General features: G+C 38.4%; 1 protein-coding gene across 1 annotated transcript in view; it reads left to right on the top strand.

Moving 5' to 3' along the window:
• CHD9 (chromodomain helicase DNA binding protein 9) overlaps positions 1-13,007 on the top strand; it is a 78,638-nt gene extending 65,631 nt beyond the window's left edge. The window contains 9 exon segments of the mRNA XM_014309234.2: positions 1,278-1,438; positions 2,373-2,645; positions 3,410-3,578; positions 4,510-4,649; positions 5,125-5,346; positions 6,139-6,267; positions 8,267-8,371; positions 9,647-9,789; positions 9,791-13,007. Of these exon segments, the coding sequence (XP_014164709.2) occupies positions 1,278-1,438; positions 2,373-2,645; positions 3,410-3,578; positions 4,510-4,649; positions 5,125-5,346; positions 6,139-6,267; positions 8,267-8,371; positions 9,647-9,789; positions 9,791-10,415 (1,967 nt within the window). The 3' untranslated portion in view covers positions 10,416-13,007.
• The last annotated feature ends 3,412 nt before the right edge of the window (positions 13,008-16,419 follow it).

Consider the following 16,419-nt stretch of genomic DNA (forward strand, 5'->3'; position numbering starts at 1 on the left):
GGGGAAAAGGCATTGTCTTAATCAGATGGATCTCCTTGTCCATGGAGATGACAAGTGGAAACCATGGGGTTAATTTACTGGGGAAATGATTGCTGGGCAAGTAAAATTCCACTTAGAGAAAATTACTAATATGCTGCTGCCTGTAGCAGGGAAAGGACATTTTTAGAGGAAACAGTTGGTATGCAAATAATAAAACAATGACAGCAAAGGAATGCTTATATAACATAAATATTCAGATAGAGATTGTGGTTACCATAAGTGTGCTGCAAGTCCAAATACTGGGCTTGTTTTGTACCAACTCAGTCTGTTTAGGCAAATAATCCTGCCTCCCTCAGACTGCAGAATCTCATACGTCAGTTGGTCTTTTTGTTTTGGAGGGGTTTTTTGGTGGTTTTGCTGTTAGTTTGAAGACATGGGTATAGGTTGGAAAGTTCACTTAACTTAATCTGTATTTTAATTTTAAGCCCAGGTTTTATTTCGTTGGTTATTCAATGGCAATGACCCTTTGGCATACTTTCCCCATTTGAAGCATCTCTGAAGGGAGTGCTGGATTCTGTCAGATGACTCAGTACAGAGCTATTGTTAAGGACAAATCTAATTTCTGAAAAGCTGCCCCTCTCACTCCTTGTGCTGCTGTAGTAGTTAGATTTTCAGGCAACACTTTTTTTTGTTGTTTCAGACTGTTTCCCCATGTCATAGGGAAACTTCTGTTGTTGTGTGAATGGAGGAAAAAATGAAATACTATTGATGAAATATAACAAAGTCAGAGGACACACTGGAAAGGTTATAGGGAAAAATCCTCAATGATCAAAAATTGAACAACTGAATTATGCAGGCACACATGTTCAAGGCATGGAGCATCCAATATTCCATGCAGTAAACAAAATGGTTTTTTTAAAGTACTTTCCCAGTGGATTTCCCATGTGCTGGTCATAGACACCTTTGATTTCAATTTAATTCTATGCTTTAGTGAATGTTGTCTTATTAAATAAATATGTTAAGTGATGCATGTCTGTTAGATGACTCTGAAGCATGTCTGTTTCCAAATAGCTAAATGTTCAACATCTTCAGCTTTGAAATATTAACAAGGAATATGTGTGGAATTTACATCTCTAGAAAAGGATCAGCCTGAAAAACCTAAGAGATTAATTCTTCTGTTTAACTTTGTGTTTGGACTTTCTCTGAACATTGTTGTGTGTGTTTTATTCACCTGGCCCTCTTACAGTGAGTGTCTAATTCCCTTACAGCATAATGATTTTGATGGTTTTATTTAGCAGAAGGAACTCCACATATAAAAGCCTATGATGAAGAGAGTGTGGCCTCTCTGAGCACCACACAAGATGAGACACAGGACAGTTTCCAGATGAACAATGGGACCCCAAATTCTGGTTATCTCCTACAAGGTGGATACATGTTGGCTGCATCCTACTGGCCCAAGGCAAGTTCATAATGCAACCTTGAAAATCAAAATAGTAGTTGAAGGTGTGCTCTAACATGAATATTCTTTCAAGTATGTTAGAACCAAGAAGCAGGGGAAATAGGATTTTGAGGTTCAGGACCTTTTAGATGTTGTTATGTTGACTCCTGAAACATGCATTTAAATCTAGGTACTGCTTTTCATAATTTTTGAAGGGGAGTATAACTGCAATGTTACAAGTCCTTGGCACATTGTGAAAAATGACATTCAAAGTGTAAAAGGTTGACTTATATCAAATATAGCAGAGAGCCTTGAACTCAGAAATAAGTGTTTGCTTACAGAACTTGTAATTTTAGCAAATTTATTAGACAAATAACTGTGAAATGATCAGAAAATCCAGTAGTTTTTGTAGTCTTCATGTACTTAGCTGAGTTTACTGGGACTTGAGAACTGTGTGTTATGGAGGTGTGTGATTTATCTGTGTTTGGTGCCCAAAGGATGGGAATGAGGAATTACATGGTTTTGGAAGCTAAGAGGAGACATGAATAGTAATCTGTAGGTTTAGTTTTATAAATGCTATTTGCTGTGTGTTATGCTGCTGCTCACAGGTTCACATCCTGCTAACAGTGAGTCAAAGCCACACATACAAATACTGCTTTGGTAGTTACCATATCTTTTGTTGAAAAATCAGGGAGCTAGTGTATTTCAGTTGTTTGCCAGACCCTGCACAGATGAGAGAAATTGCATATTTGTTTGTAGGTACTTAGTGAAATGCTTTCACAGAAATGCTTTCACAGATTTACAGTGGATCAGTGCAAATCCAGGAACTTCAAAATCTTCAAGTCCAGCGATAAAAATACTGTCATTTCTCTTCTCTGTAGAATTAAGAGCTAATACATAAATATAACAGTGTTGGTAAGCATTGCTCTTACAGAATGACTTTCTCATATTACAGGATCGAGTTATGATTAACCGACTGGACAGCATTTGTCAGACAGTGCTGAAGGGTAAATGGCCTTCAGCCCGAAGGAGCTACGACAGCACCACCGTGGCATCGTTCTATACCACCAAGCTGCTGGACAGCTCAGGGGCAGCTGCAGAGTACAGTGAGCCCAGTGCACCCACACCCCCTCTGGCAGCTGTAAAAGAAGAATATGACCAATCACCCCAGCTGTCAAAGGTGAAGAAGCATGTACGAGAAAAGGAGTTTACAGTGAAAATCAATGACGTATGTTTATTTTTATTGCCCTAGGACCTGGTTGCGATTGCGGTGTGCGGCATGCTTTACCTGCAAGTGGCTGCCTGCTCTCACTCTCACTTCTTCACACACTTGTTTGTGGGTATTTGGGTCTGCTGCTTCTGGGCACTGAGTGTTTGGGGTTTGGGTTTGGTTTTTTTGGGGAGGGGGTTTTTTTGTGTTCTTTTTTTATTTTTTTTTTCTTTTATTTGCTTAAGCCACTGGAAGGAATCTTTTTTTTTTTTTTTCTGAATTGAGTTTTTGCCATGCTGATGCTTCCTCAGACAGCTTGTTTTATGCTGTTTCTAACAAATCTGGTTAGTATAAAAAGGTATTTCTGCTGCTCAGCTTTTTTTTAACATTTCAACAAGCACTTTATTATTTCATGGTCTTTTAGAGGATTACAGGAAAATTTCTTGGTTTAAATGCAGGCTAGAAGCTTCAAACATTTTGTTTATCTGAAATTTGAGACCTATTTGTAGCACATAAAAATATGTGACTATTTGCTGTTGTAGTTGGGTCTAGGACTGGATTCAGGAGGTAAACACCTTACTAGTGTCTGGATTTTTCAGTTCAGATGAAATTTCTTGTTCATATTCTGGTTTTACATGGAAGAACAAGATTGTACAAGGTCTAACACAGTGTTTTCATTCTTGCTCAATTCTGCTGGAGTAACTGTATGTGAAAATCCTGATTGTGAAGTAGTTCTTTCTGCTTCAGCAGAAGCTCTTCTAATCCTGGCATTTATTTAACAGGAAGGTGGTTTGAAATTGACTTTTCAGAAGCAGGGACTGTCTCAGAAAAGGCCGTTTGAAAGCGAGGAGGGTGCATTGGGTCAGCAGCAGTATCTGGCTCGGCTCCGTGAACTCCAGAATGCTTCAGAAACCAGCCTTGTCAACTTCCCAAAATCACTTCCCAAATCAGGTACGAAACATGTCAGAAAGAAGGGCAATGTAGTATTAAATCTGCTGGGTTCTTCTGTTGATGTCCATGAGTTGGCAATGGGGAGAGATGTTTGCAGTGTTCTAAATTGCAGCCTGGAGAAATTCTCTCCAGTGTGGAGACATTCTCCAGTTTGGAGCACCTGATGCTTTATCATAGTGTCAATTACTGTAATGTTAATTTAGTAGAATGATGCCATTATACACTGTAAACCCCCTCCAAAGATGATTTTAATAATTATAGAGTGCATCACTGTACACTGACAGTAATCAGTTTAACTCAGAACTTAATGTGGCTACTTTGTAAATAAAGATGAAGAGTTCCAGATTTATGCCTCTGCCAATTTGAACTCTTGGTAATCTTCCTTGTGTCTCATAAAGAGGCCATGGAGGACAATTAGAATCCATTTTTGATTTATAGCCAAAAACTTCCAGCTTGTTTCATAACAAGATAACAGTAGGTATACTCTGACAAATACAAATGAGCCTGAAGTAAGGAGCTAACATTTGGATTAAAATATTAGAAATTATTAGAAATGGGTGCTTAACTTCGACCAGCTTCTGCTTAAATTTTGCAACAAACCATTAAGGTCTTGCTAAACATTTCTTTAGGGATGTCTGCCTCTCTGTGTATATGATATCAACAGTTCTCAGTGGCGATCATCCCTGTACAGATAAATCTGGGGGGGGTGCAGGGGCAGTAATGAAATTTTCATACTAAAGTGGTTTTCAGAACCTGATATTCATGATGCTTTAAGCAGTCATAAAACAAAGGGCAATTTATCTTAGCTGTTACATGTAGAAATTACATGCACTTGCAATAATTCAAATAATTTTATTTCCTTTTTGTATTCAGACATGTTTCTCTTTATAAAACAAACATCTGACACAAGTTTGATTGCATCATTTATTAGGTACTTCCAGTCACTTAACAGCCAGTGCCAATGGAGTCATCGTTGACAGTCAGCCTGTGGTCAAAAAGAGACGAGGAAGAAGGAAGAATGTGGAGGGGGTTGATGTCCTCTTTATGAATAGAAATAAACAGCCTAACCATGTAAGTAAACTTCATTCTGTATCCAAAAAAATAAACTCAAAATTATTATTATTAAATTATTAATGCCTTAACTGAGTATAACCAGCTGTCCCTGCTCCACAAAAGCTTGTAGTCAAAACTTTTGGTTTGGGATATTTTTTGCTGATAGTTTATGATTACACAGATGAAAACTGGTGGAGTGTCATTAAATATTGGATATATACAATATCAGTAACTGTTTTTAAAATGTAACTTTAATTCTGATGAACTTTAACAATGTATTAAAAATTTGTGGCTTGCCATAGCAACCTTTGGACATATCTGCCTGTAACATCTGTTATGGGGCCTCATTGGGCAGTGACTTGAAGAGATTTCTTTGCCATGAGCAAGTCCTTGAGTGTGATTTGCAGAACTGTGCCTTTCATTGACTCATACATGAAATAATTGTGATGGCTTGTTTTCAATGTAGTAAAGCTGATGTTTTTAATTTCTCCAGGTTAATCCAGGTATTAACTCCTGCCAGGTGGCTGCAGGAATAAACCCAGCACTCACTTACACACAGTCCCAAGGCGTGCTCGATGCAGAGAGCCCAGTTCCTGTTATTAACCTAAAAGATGGAACAAGGCTTGCAGGTGATGATGCCCCTAAAAGAAAAGATTTAGAAAGGTGGCTTAAAGAACATCCTGGATATGTTGAAGATTCAGGAGCTTGTATTCCTGTGAGTATTTCTTTCACCTCTCCCTAGCTAAATAGTACAATATTTCACATATTATGTATTTTGGTTTGTATTTTGTGTTACAGGGAATTATTTCCTTGTTCTTCTGTTCCACATAGGAAAAGGAAAATGTCCATTTCTTTTTATTATTTGAAGTCTCCAATCCTTCCTTTTGTCTCACAAATGTAATTGCCAAGAAAAGCAATAACAAATCAAGAGATTTGATCTTTGTATGATTTCACTTACTATTTAAAAAATTATCTAGGACAAGAAAACTCATATTACTGTGGTACTGATGATAGGAGCTGAAAATGTGTAACAGCATATTTAGTGATGTGCAAAAGGATTAAAGAACTTACTGTGGAATGCATCTCATACCTACAGTACAGTGCTGTGGTAGTGGTGTTTGTGTGGGTATGATCTTCTCATACTGTTACTTCTGAATTTGACATTTTTAATGTAAGAGAATCATATGTGTGATATCTGGAATAACAACCTTCCTTCTCCATGAAGGTAATACAAAGCAGCAGCAATCTTCCAGACCGTTAAAGCATTGTTAAAAACTGAAAAATTAGTAAAGCAATGGGCAGAGGCATCAGAGAGATGATGTAGTGCTGTTTACTGGGCTGCTTATTAAATGATTGTGATTAGTGGATAGGTACTGGTATTAAAATATTTCTGAAGTTGAAGTTGGCTTCAAATTAATGCCTGACTCAAGAGAATGCACAGAGATCTTACTGTTTTTAAAGCAGTTATATCAGAAGGATAATGGGCGTTTTAATTCCTTTATAACAGAGGATGCAGCTGCACGATGGGAGGCCCAAACAAAAAAGACACCGTTGTCGAAACCCCAATAAACTGGATGTTAACAGTTTAACTGGTGAAGAACGTGTTCAGCTCATAAATAGAAGAAATGCAAGAAAGGTATTCATGATACTGTTCCCATTCTTGTACTCCCCAAATGAAATGTTACTCCAGATGAAGAGCTTGGTATACCACAGTTGCTAAAATTTTCCCAGTGGACAAATGAAAGGTTTTTGTTTTAAAGTTTTGGCATAGAACAAAAATATCAGTTACAATCTTCTAGCAAATATTTTGCTACTATGAAAATAAGTAAGATACAGATAGAAACTTAGCCCATGGTTTATAGAACTGAACACTCTGTATGATGCAGTGTTTGTGCCATTGACTCAGACAGAGACAGGGCCACTAAAATACATGTTCAAAATATATGATCAAAGTGGCAACTTTATCAGAAGTTTGAGACTTTTTTTGTGATCTTCTCATTACTATTTTTGACATAATTAAAATTGTTTTGGTAGTGTATCTGGCATAGAAACTTGTCCTTTGGAATTGAGGCAGTCCTCTGTACTGGATGATTTTGCTTTTTTCAGTAATGTCTGCCATTTGCCCTTTATGGATCCACCAGTAGTATTGGCTGTCAGTCACATTTCTAGGTGAAATGGTAGGGGGAACAGGAGAACAAAAGGAGAAGGGGAATTCTTGTGTGAAAAGGCAGCAGTGAAGATGCGAGACCAGGTGTTGAATTTTTGTGCAGGTGGTCGAAGTTTGGGAACAGCACAATGCATTTGAACAGGCTCTGGGGAAGGCTAAAGGCAATATTCAAGAAAAGCATGCAGAACATCACTGGTGTCTGTTGAACAGATCTGGCCAGATGTGTTTGATGGTGTCTTTGGATGTCAGTGTAGCACCAGAGCAGCAGCCCAGGGGGGAATCTTTGAGCTGTTGTGTCCATGTAAGCAGCATTTTCCCTTTCTCTTGTGGCACTGCCAGCTTCTCTTTTTGTTAGAGCAGCTACAAGGGAAGCAGGATGGGGTTTTTTTGTTGCTGCTATATTAAGGTCAGGAGCTTTGTCCATCTGTACAGGAGAGGAAGGCAGAATCTGAGTCTTTAATCTCTTCAGTGTATTGAGACAGCAGCTCTGAAGGGGAACCAGAATGGTTGTGAGTCTCTTGAAACTGAGATCTGTGGCTGCTCTTCAAGAGCTGTGCCCTGAGGGATCTTGTCAAAGTTGAAGATCAAGGAGTGAGATATATGATCTCTGTTTACTGTGAAAACCTGTGTTTTTGTGATGGCTTTTTTCCTCTCAAATTTCCACTCCATAGCTGGTACTTGAATACTTCATTAATATCAGTTTTTCCATGTGTAAGTGTCTCCAATTTCTGTGTATCACCAAACCTGTTTTTTCTCCTTTACTTTTTTAGTTCTGTAATACTTTTGAGTAGTAGGCAGTGAGGGACTAAAAGTAGCCTAGAAAATACGAGTTTAAGTTGCAGTTTATAGAGAAACTTAAACAGAAACTGGCAAATTTTCTTTTTTTTTCTTTCTGGATCTGAATAATACCTCTCATTAATTTAAAAGCCTTACTTTCCTGTTTATATGCTTTTATTAGGATATGCTGTTTAGTAACTTTAATTTGGCTTTTTTGCATGAAAAAAACCTCAGGAACTTAATTCATGATGGCAGAGCCTCTTAAATATTTTTAGAATTGACTGAGAGAATAGGATTTATATACTGAATAAAGGAAAAGCTTAACAGGGTTGCACTTACAACCTTCTTGGTAATACTTGGACCACTGTTCCCTGTTCATGTGGTTGCTCTTCTGTTGATTGTGTGTCTAAATAAATATTAAATATTAAGCATCAGTGGGAATGTCAAATACTGAAGTCTTGAATTGATTTCAATAGATGAGCTTGAGTTTATTAGATTTAGAACAACTCACACACACATCTGTCACCAGGAGTCAGCCAAAAGCTGCATCATGCTCCATGATAATTTGAAGTGAGGCTTTATTTGTACTGTGGAATTCTAAAGGTAAAAATGAAACGGTATCAGGTATTAATGTTGCCTTTTTTGTTATCAGTTGTCGCATATTCACTGACTTCTATCTTCTGCTTCTCAGGTTGGGGGTGCATTTGCTCCCCCTCTGAAGGATTTGTGCAGATTCTTGAAAGAAAATCCAGAGTATGGAGTGGCTCCTGAGTGGGGAGAAGTGGTAAAACAGTCTGTAAGTATTTGCAGAATAAGATAACCGTGACATGAAATGTATCTGAAAGGAAACAAGGCAAATAGAAAAAAAGTGCCTGCCAAGAGGTGTGATTTTCATTTTTGGTATTACGTGAACAGCAAACATGAGTCAGTGTCAGCTTTCTGCCAGCTCAGTTCAGTAAATGCTTTGCTGGCACAGCTGGAATAGGAGAAAGGAGTTGGACAGTGACTGGCCACCTCAGTGCTCTAATACTGTGACTTCTCATGTCTTAAATATAGCCCAGTGGCTTTTAGGAAAGATATTAGCCAAGAAATCATTCAAGAAAGAGAATACTTTCTCTAAAGTTCCAGTTGGGAACCAAAAAATCCTTAATTTTAAATATTTCTTTTACTTTTAGCATGCACCTATGAGAAATCAGGATAGTGAGGATACCATCGGTTAGTCTTGTCTTGAAGATAAGGACATATTTTGAGCTTCAAAAAGTTGTATTGTATAGTGAATACATCTGAATGGAAGTATAAATACTAGCAGAATTACTTTGAGGAAGTAGTAGTTACCTACAGTAGAGAAGAACAGAACTTGAGTTCTGAATTTCTCTGGTTGCATTAAGCTAATACAAATCAGAGTTATTTGCTAGGGAAAAAGGGCAGTTGTACCATGGTGTTGAGTAATATTTGATCTTATGGTTGCCTTTTTAAAAAGGAAATTTCAAGACAATGCGTTTTAAAGGGAATATTGGTATTCATTGCAATTTTTTGTTGTTAGGTAGGAGGTCGTAAAGTGGTGAAACAATACTATACAAATCCTAAATAGAAGTACTAAGAATTTAATTTAAATTCAAGTTGAGTCTTGATTGGTTTTTCTTCAGTTTATGGATGAGATGAAATATGAGGACATTAAAGAGACACTAGCAAAAATAAAAAGGGCTCAGAGATTGTTGGTCTGTGTGCAATCACACATATTTAACTTTAAATTGAAAACTAATTAAACTGTCAAATGATTGCTGTGTGATAATATTTCAAAGCAATGCTGGTTTAGATCTTAGATTGAGCCTGCTCCTATAATTAGCTATATTTGGCTTGATGTGTCAGGAAACCATGAAGGGTGGTTAGCAGAGGGTGTGAGAGGAGCCCTCACAGTGGAGATGGGCCTTTAGACATTTGGGATGTGGTAGCACAGAGTCAGCCCAAATTCCAGGGAGCTACTGCTCTGTACACTCGAGTTCTGTGTTTGCTTTTCCTTTGCCATCCTGAAGCTCCCAAACCGCACTGAAGTGCCGCTGTGTCTCCGCAGGGCTTCCTCCCCGAGGGGATGTTCGAGCGCATCCTGACGGGCCCGGTGGTGCGGGAGGAGGTGAGCCGCAGGGGGAGGCGCCCCAAGAGCGAGATCGCCAAGGCCACGGCGGCCGCGGCCGCCGCCTCGGCGCACAGCGTGTCCGACGGCGGGACTGATGGGAATGCCGGCCGGCCTCGCTGCTGCCGCGGGAGAGGCCAAGAACGTGGCTGCCATGTTCCCCATGCTGCTGTCGGGGATGGCCGGGCTGCCAAACCTGCTGGGCATGGGAGGGCTCCTGACAAAGTCCACGGAATCCGCTTCGGAGGAGAAAAAGGGAAATGATGCGAAGGAGACGGATGCAAAGAAGGAAAGGACAGAAGACCAAAACACGGATACTGGTGGTGAAAACTCTGTTTCCAGTTCTCCTTCGACATCCTCTGCCGCCGCAGCTGCCAATCCTCTCTCTCTTAACCCTTTACTTTTGTCCAACATACTTTACCCAGGGATGCTTCTCACTCCAGGCCTTAATCTTCATATCCCAGCTTTGTCTCAGTCTAATATTTTTGATGTACAGAACAGTGAAAGCAATGACACGGGCTCAGCCAAGCCCACAGAAGAAAAGGAGGAAAATTCTAGGGTTAGAGATCAGGAAGACAAAGGGGGAACAGAGCCAAGCTCTCACAATGAAAACAGCACAGATGAGGGTTCAGAGAAAGCAGATGCTTCATCTGGATCTGACAGTACATCGTCTTCATCTGAGGATTCGGATTCGAGCGATGAAGACTGACCCCAGACTCTGCACTTAAATTATAAACTGATTTTGAATTTATTCTTTAATTATTTCATTGTAAATAACCCAGTGTTGAGTGCATCAATGATTTACTGACCGAACATTTCAGTATTTGTTTAGAAGTGCAAACTGCTTTCAGAGACGTTTTGCATGTAATATTTCTTGAAGTTCATAAGTTTCTGAACTTGTATGTACTATCAAATACACAATGGTGTAAAATTACAACAAAAGGCATTATAATTTTGTTGGGGGGTTAATTTTATGAAAATAATGCTCAAGTAAGAGCTGTATATTTAATATATTTGCAGTGAACACAGAATACTTTATGCATATTATTGATTTAATTTGAATATAGTTTTACAGCCTCCTTGACACTTATAATTTACAGATCAAAACTCAGCAATAATTTGGGCAGCTAATGAATGTCATGAAAGCTGTAGAATCTACATCACCATCCATTGCTTTAATTACATGAAAATGCTCTAGTGTTGTGATGCACTGCTGTTTCCAATTCAGGTACAAGTGTGTTTAAAAGAAGATAAATTTTTCCCAATTAGCCAATTAAACTGGCTACCTGTTACCTCAGCTGAGTTAGTTTAGGAAGTTTACATTGGTTTCTATTACTTGTTTTCAGGTTTTGTTTTGTTTTTTAAAGACATCCTGTATAGCATGTTCAAATCTGAGTTACTTGAGGTAAGACTGTTGGGGTTTTCTTTCCCCCTTATTGCAGCTGTTCTCTTTGACAGCAGTAAGGGGAAAATAAAGCAAAAACTGTCTTATCTCCTGCTACTTGGCACCATGTAGGTCTATTTAGTTTACACCTTGCAAAGTTTTGGGCTCCCTCTGCAGAATTAAAAGTCCCAAAATGAGGAGTAGTTTCCCCAAGACTCAGAAGAGGCAAACTGTCATAAAGTGCCACTGAAAAGACCTTTCAACACTGCATAATTCATGTAAAAATTGTTTGTTTGCTTTGTTTGTGTAGATTTCTATTTGTGTTTTATGTCATAAAACCTCCTGGAGTTCCCAGTTAATAATGGTAAATAAAGTACAGATAGTTTTGAACTCCTTTTGAGTTTAAACTTCTCTGCAGATTTAAATCTGACTAAATATTATCCAAAATCATTATTGGGATATCACTTCATATATTATGCTGAGTTACCCACTAAAGAAAAAAGCACTTTGAATAGTAAGGAAGACAAATTATTCCTAGAAACCACAGTAACAGGGCATAAGGCATCTCGTTTCAAGTCCAAATCCTTAGAACCCTTTACTATATAAAATCTGTCTAAGATTTGATGTGTGATATGATTCCTCCTTCTTGTTAAGCTGCTATTACTCTGACACAGTCGAGGCCCAGATTCACATTTACAGAACTTCTGAACTGACTGAGACTTCAGGTGACCTTGGTTACATCATTTGTGGTCCAAGAATAGGCAAGTGTTAAGAGAAAATAGATACAGGTACTAGTGAAAGTCATGGAAAAAGCTTTACAAAGGGATAAATTTAAAAATAAAAAACAAAAACTGTATATTTTGATATAGTTCTGTTGCTTGCTTGTACAGTAAAACAACTGTGTTGTTTTTTATCAAGAACTTTACCAATGAAATATAACTTTCTATGTGCAAAATAACTAGCCCCATGATTAGAAGCAGTATTAGATGTAATTACACAATTATACAAGTACCATTTGGATTGTGCTGGTTACGTATTTTCCCAGATAGTATTCTGATTTTTGGCCCTTCATGCAGTGTCTTAGCAATAGTGAAAATCAAAAACTGCCAAGAGAAGGGGGTAGCCAATTCTTCATCATTCAAAGAAAAAGTATTTCATATTTAATATTTTGCCCTTTGTGTAATATAGCACTTTTATTTAACTAGGATGCATCTATGAAATAGCCAAAGTTTTACAAGCAGTTATTAACTTCGTTTGCTGATGGAGTATGTCAACAATACCATCACTTCCCACCCTTCCCCCACAAAACAAGTCCTAAATCTTGTGGCTAAAACCTAATTTATATCAGATTTATGAAATAAAGTATTTTCCTATTATGGTCAAGTAAGTTTGGTTACTGTTCTAGTGATTCTTTCTATGTAATAAGGCAATTACAGTTTCAAGTAATGAAGGCTGGTGTAGACTTGAACATAATTATATTTGGGTTATTTTTCATCAGTTTGATCCAGAGGGGGAAAAAAGTGTCCCACTATCAGCTAAACTATATGCAAATACGGTTGTATAAAGTTAAGGGTTATAAGGAAACCTCAGTAGAATTACACTAATACTGAAGTTAAAATTAAAAGGATATCCAAGGTGATGATAAAGTGTGTGTTGGTAGTTACTAAAAAAACCTTAGCTGTTATTGCCTTGTATTTCTATCCCTTGTTTCAGGCTTCATGATCCAAGTCTTAGTCCAGGTTTTTTTTGGACATTTGCAATATTTGCCAGTTGTGTTCTGTGTAGTCTGAATTTGCTTTCTGTAGTTGAACAAGCGTCTTAAAAAGTCATTTGTAATTTATTGAATTACTTTCTATGATGTTCTATAGAGCAAATGGAAGTTTAATTATTTTTTATTAAACATATTCTTTGACTACCCGTGATGTCGGCCTCAGTATGTGAAAGTAATGCTGTGTAAGGATTAAACATGGATCTTCCAGCAACAAAACTCAAGTTTTCAGTGCTAAGTTTTAAAACTGAAATTATTCTTAAGACCTTAAAAAGCCCTGCAAACAAGCCAAGGACATAACACACCTACTGCCCAAGACCATGGTTTACTTTTGTATAATTTTACTGGGAATCAATTGTCTCTAATTCTCTTACCTTACAATCAAACCAGCTGTTGCTCCCACCCTTCAGTACTTATGGTTAGAAAAGAATGTATGGTCTAGGTTTTGGGCCAAAAGTTGCCTTCATTTTAAATAAGTATGTTGGCAGTGAAGTAAGTATCTTTTCAGTCTTTTTTTAAAAAAAGGACAACTTTGCATTACTTTCCACATCTTTAATAAGGTTTTTAATTGTGTACACAGCCCTTAACTATTGCATGTATTTCACACAGGGCACAGACATTGCTCCTGAACCCAAGTTGCCTCCTGCTTGTCCTGTGCCACCTGGCATTGCATTTGAATGACTGAATGGTATCCTGATTTATTTCAGTCTGAATTTTGTCTTCATATCCTGATCATCCTTTTTGAGCTTCTGCAAATGTGTACCCAAGTAATAGAAGTTCACATACACATGAGCTCTGTTCTCAACTTCTCTCTTCCACGGAAGTCCTGCAGAATCCCTAATAGTATTTTTTAAAATTAGTTTTAGAATCCAGTCTTGGTCTTTAAATTAAAATATAAGGATCTATTTTTCAATGGAGATATTCCCAAGAAAAGTGACCTAGGCACTATGTTGGTGGTTAGTTTCTGGCACTCCTTTGAAATTTTTCCAAACTCTCTGTGGGGTATGATGATTAGAGAAGACTAACAAGGTGTCCAGGGAAAAGTCCTGTCCTATTTGTTTTATTTTGTGTCTGAGAAAATTATTTGTGCCATGTTATTTAGTAATACATTTTTCATGGATTGCTCAGTGTGACTGCTGATCACCCATTAAAATGAAGGCTTGATGAAGGTCTAATTCAAGCTGTAGCAAGATGAAATGTGCCTGGTGTCCAGGTTTAATATAAAGGGATCTACAGAGTAGTGTTGCATTAACTTGTTTGTGATGTGCAAGTTGCTAACAGCTAGTTTTATAGGCAGTTTCTGATCTAGTTCCAGTACACCTATCATTACCTTCCACATGAGCAGGCTGTTTCAGTGCAATGTGGGATTTACACTGCTGTAGCTGACCAACATTTAAAATTTTACATGTGTGCATTGTTGGGACCTTGGGCTGGTGGTGGTGTTTGTAGAGCAGACTAATTGTACTGGCATAGCCACAGGAGTTTACAAAATAACTGTTCTGGCTTATCTAAATGTCCCTAATGTTACACAAACAGGCAGTATAATTTCTTTGTTACGTTTAGAGGAAAAGAAAATAAAGATAACAGCTTTCCAAGTCCTTTTTATGATTTTTTTTATTGAATGCTGCCTCCTTTCAGGTTCTTTCATGCAAGGAAGGAAGGAAAATGTAATGCCCAAGATCCTTCATGAAGTTAAACTGGAAAATGAGGATTTGTTTGCTCAGCCTCCTGTGTGCTTCCAGTGTGAACAAGACCTGACAGTGCACAATTCTCATTAGTGCTCCAGGTAAGGTCTCATGAATCAAAGGGAGGCTGGTTTGGGAAATTCTTGGAATCCTACTGACAGATACAGTGTTGTCATCCAGAGGGATGAGAGCACTTTCCCTAGTGCTCACCAAAACTGCTAACAGTCCTCACACTATTTTCTGCTCTCAGACAATAAAAGCATTTGATTTGTCAGCTCCTCTGCTTGACAGTGTTTGACCTGTGTGCAGCAGCTCAAAGCAGGGGCCAAGAGCATGCTCACAGGGAAGATTTCTGAGACTACAGGACAGTAGAAAATGTATGTTACTGGGGGGTAGCCAAGCAGCTATGAGGGACTGGGGCTGAGAGGGTGTTTGTGGCTGTTCCTTGTCATATTGGTAGATCTAGCATCTAGCAGTAGTCAAAATCATTCAAATAATTAACATGGCATATGGGTAACTATTATTCTTGCATCTTTTTAATGGGGGATGAGCAGGAGGAAAAGAGGGGAGAAGTGGAGAAATAAGTGAAGCTAAGTCCTCAGACATGAAAAAGATTTCACTAAAATGGTTCTTGTCTGAGTTTTCCGTACACCATTAAATGAAAACTTTTCAAAAAAGTTTTCTACACAAGAGCAGTCAAGTTAAATAATTTCTTCATGAAGTCCTGATGCATGAAACCATAGGGAAGTACACAGGTGTAATCACAGCATAATAACCTTCCCTTTAACCTCAGCTTTATCTTTCAATATTGTGAGGGTTTGATCTTCCTTTTTTTTATATGAGGGACTTTTAAAGAGCAGATATTTCTCCATAGAAATTAAATGCTGTAATAAGTTATTGCTGCTTTGTGTTTTAGCAGATACTGTAAATTTAACTAAACGGACAAGCCCCACATCTTTTATATAATCTTCTGGGTGGCAGAGAGCTTCCCATCAATGCTCTGCATAACTCAGAGCAGGAACTTGGCCTCACTGCAAAGTTCACCGCTCCTCTGTGTTATAATAAAAGATGTGAGATTAAATACAACCTAATCACTTGTTTTTAATGTTGTAAGTTGTTCTGGTAGTCTGGGGGCTGCAGGTTTGGGGGGAGGGGTGGGACCCTGCTGGCATCACCATCTTCCAGTGCCAGCTTGGGCTTTGTGCAGTTCTCAATGCTGGGTACCGCTTGTATTTGTGTCCTGAATCATATCTCAGGTCAGTCAAATCATCCTTTCTTGACATTTCTTTTTTTCCCTGAAGCTTTCAGTGTTCGTGAAATACCAGTAATACAAAATCAAGGTGACAGAGTCAATAAATCTCTTTTAATCGAGTGCAGCCTGTTTTACTGATCACTTAATTGGCATCTACCTGCTCTAGGACTTAAATCTTATTTTTGGCAGCCTCCTCTCTGCTCAGTTGGGACTTGACCAGTGGGAGCTATTCCTGTCTTTCCTATCCCTCACTGCCTGTGTACAGCCTGTACCCCGCACTGTGTGTGTGCACAGCCTGTACCCTGTGTACATATTTGTGTGTATATTTGTGTACAGCCCGTACCCCGCACTGTGTACATATTTGGATATATTTGTGTACATATTTGTGTATAGCCTGTACTCCGCACTCTGTGTATATATTTGTGTGCATATTTGTGTACAGCCCGTACCCCGCACTCTGTGTATATATTTGTGTACATATTTGTGTATAGCCCGTGCTCTGCACTCTGTGTACATATTTGTGTGCATATTTGTGTACATATTTGTACATATTTGTGTGTATATTTGTGTATATTTGTGCCCAGCCCCTGCCTGCCCTGCCCGCTCTCTGTCCGTTCCGGGCTC

Source organism: Geospiza fortis, unplaced genomic scaffold (genome assembly GCF_000277835.1).
Source record: "Geospiza fortis unplaced genomic scaffold, GeoFor_1.0 scaffold405, whole genome shotgun sequence".
NCBI classification, from domain to species: domain Eukaryota; kingdom Metazoa; phylum Chordata; class Aves; order Passeriformes; family Thraupidae; genus Geospiza; species Geospiza fortis.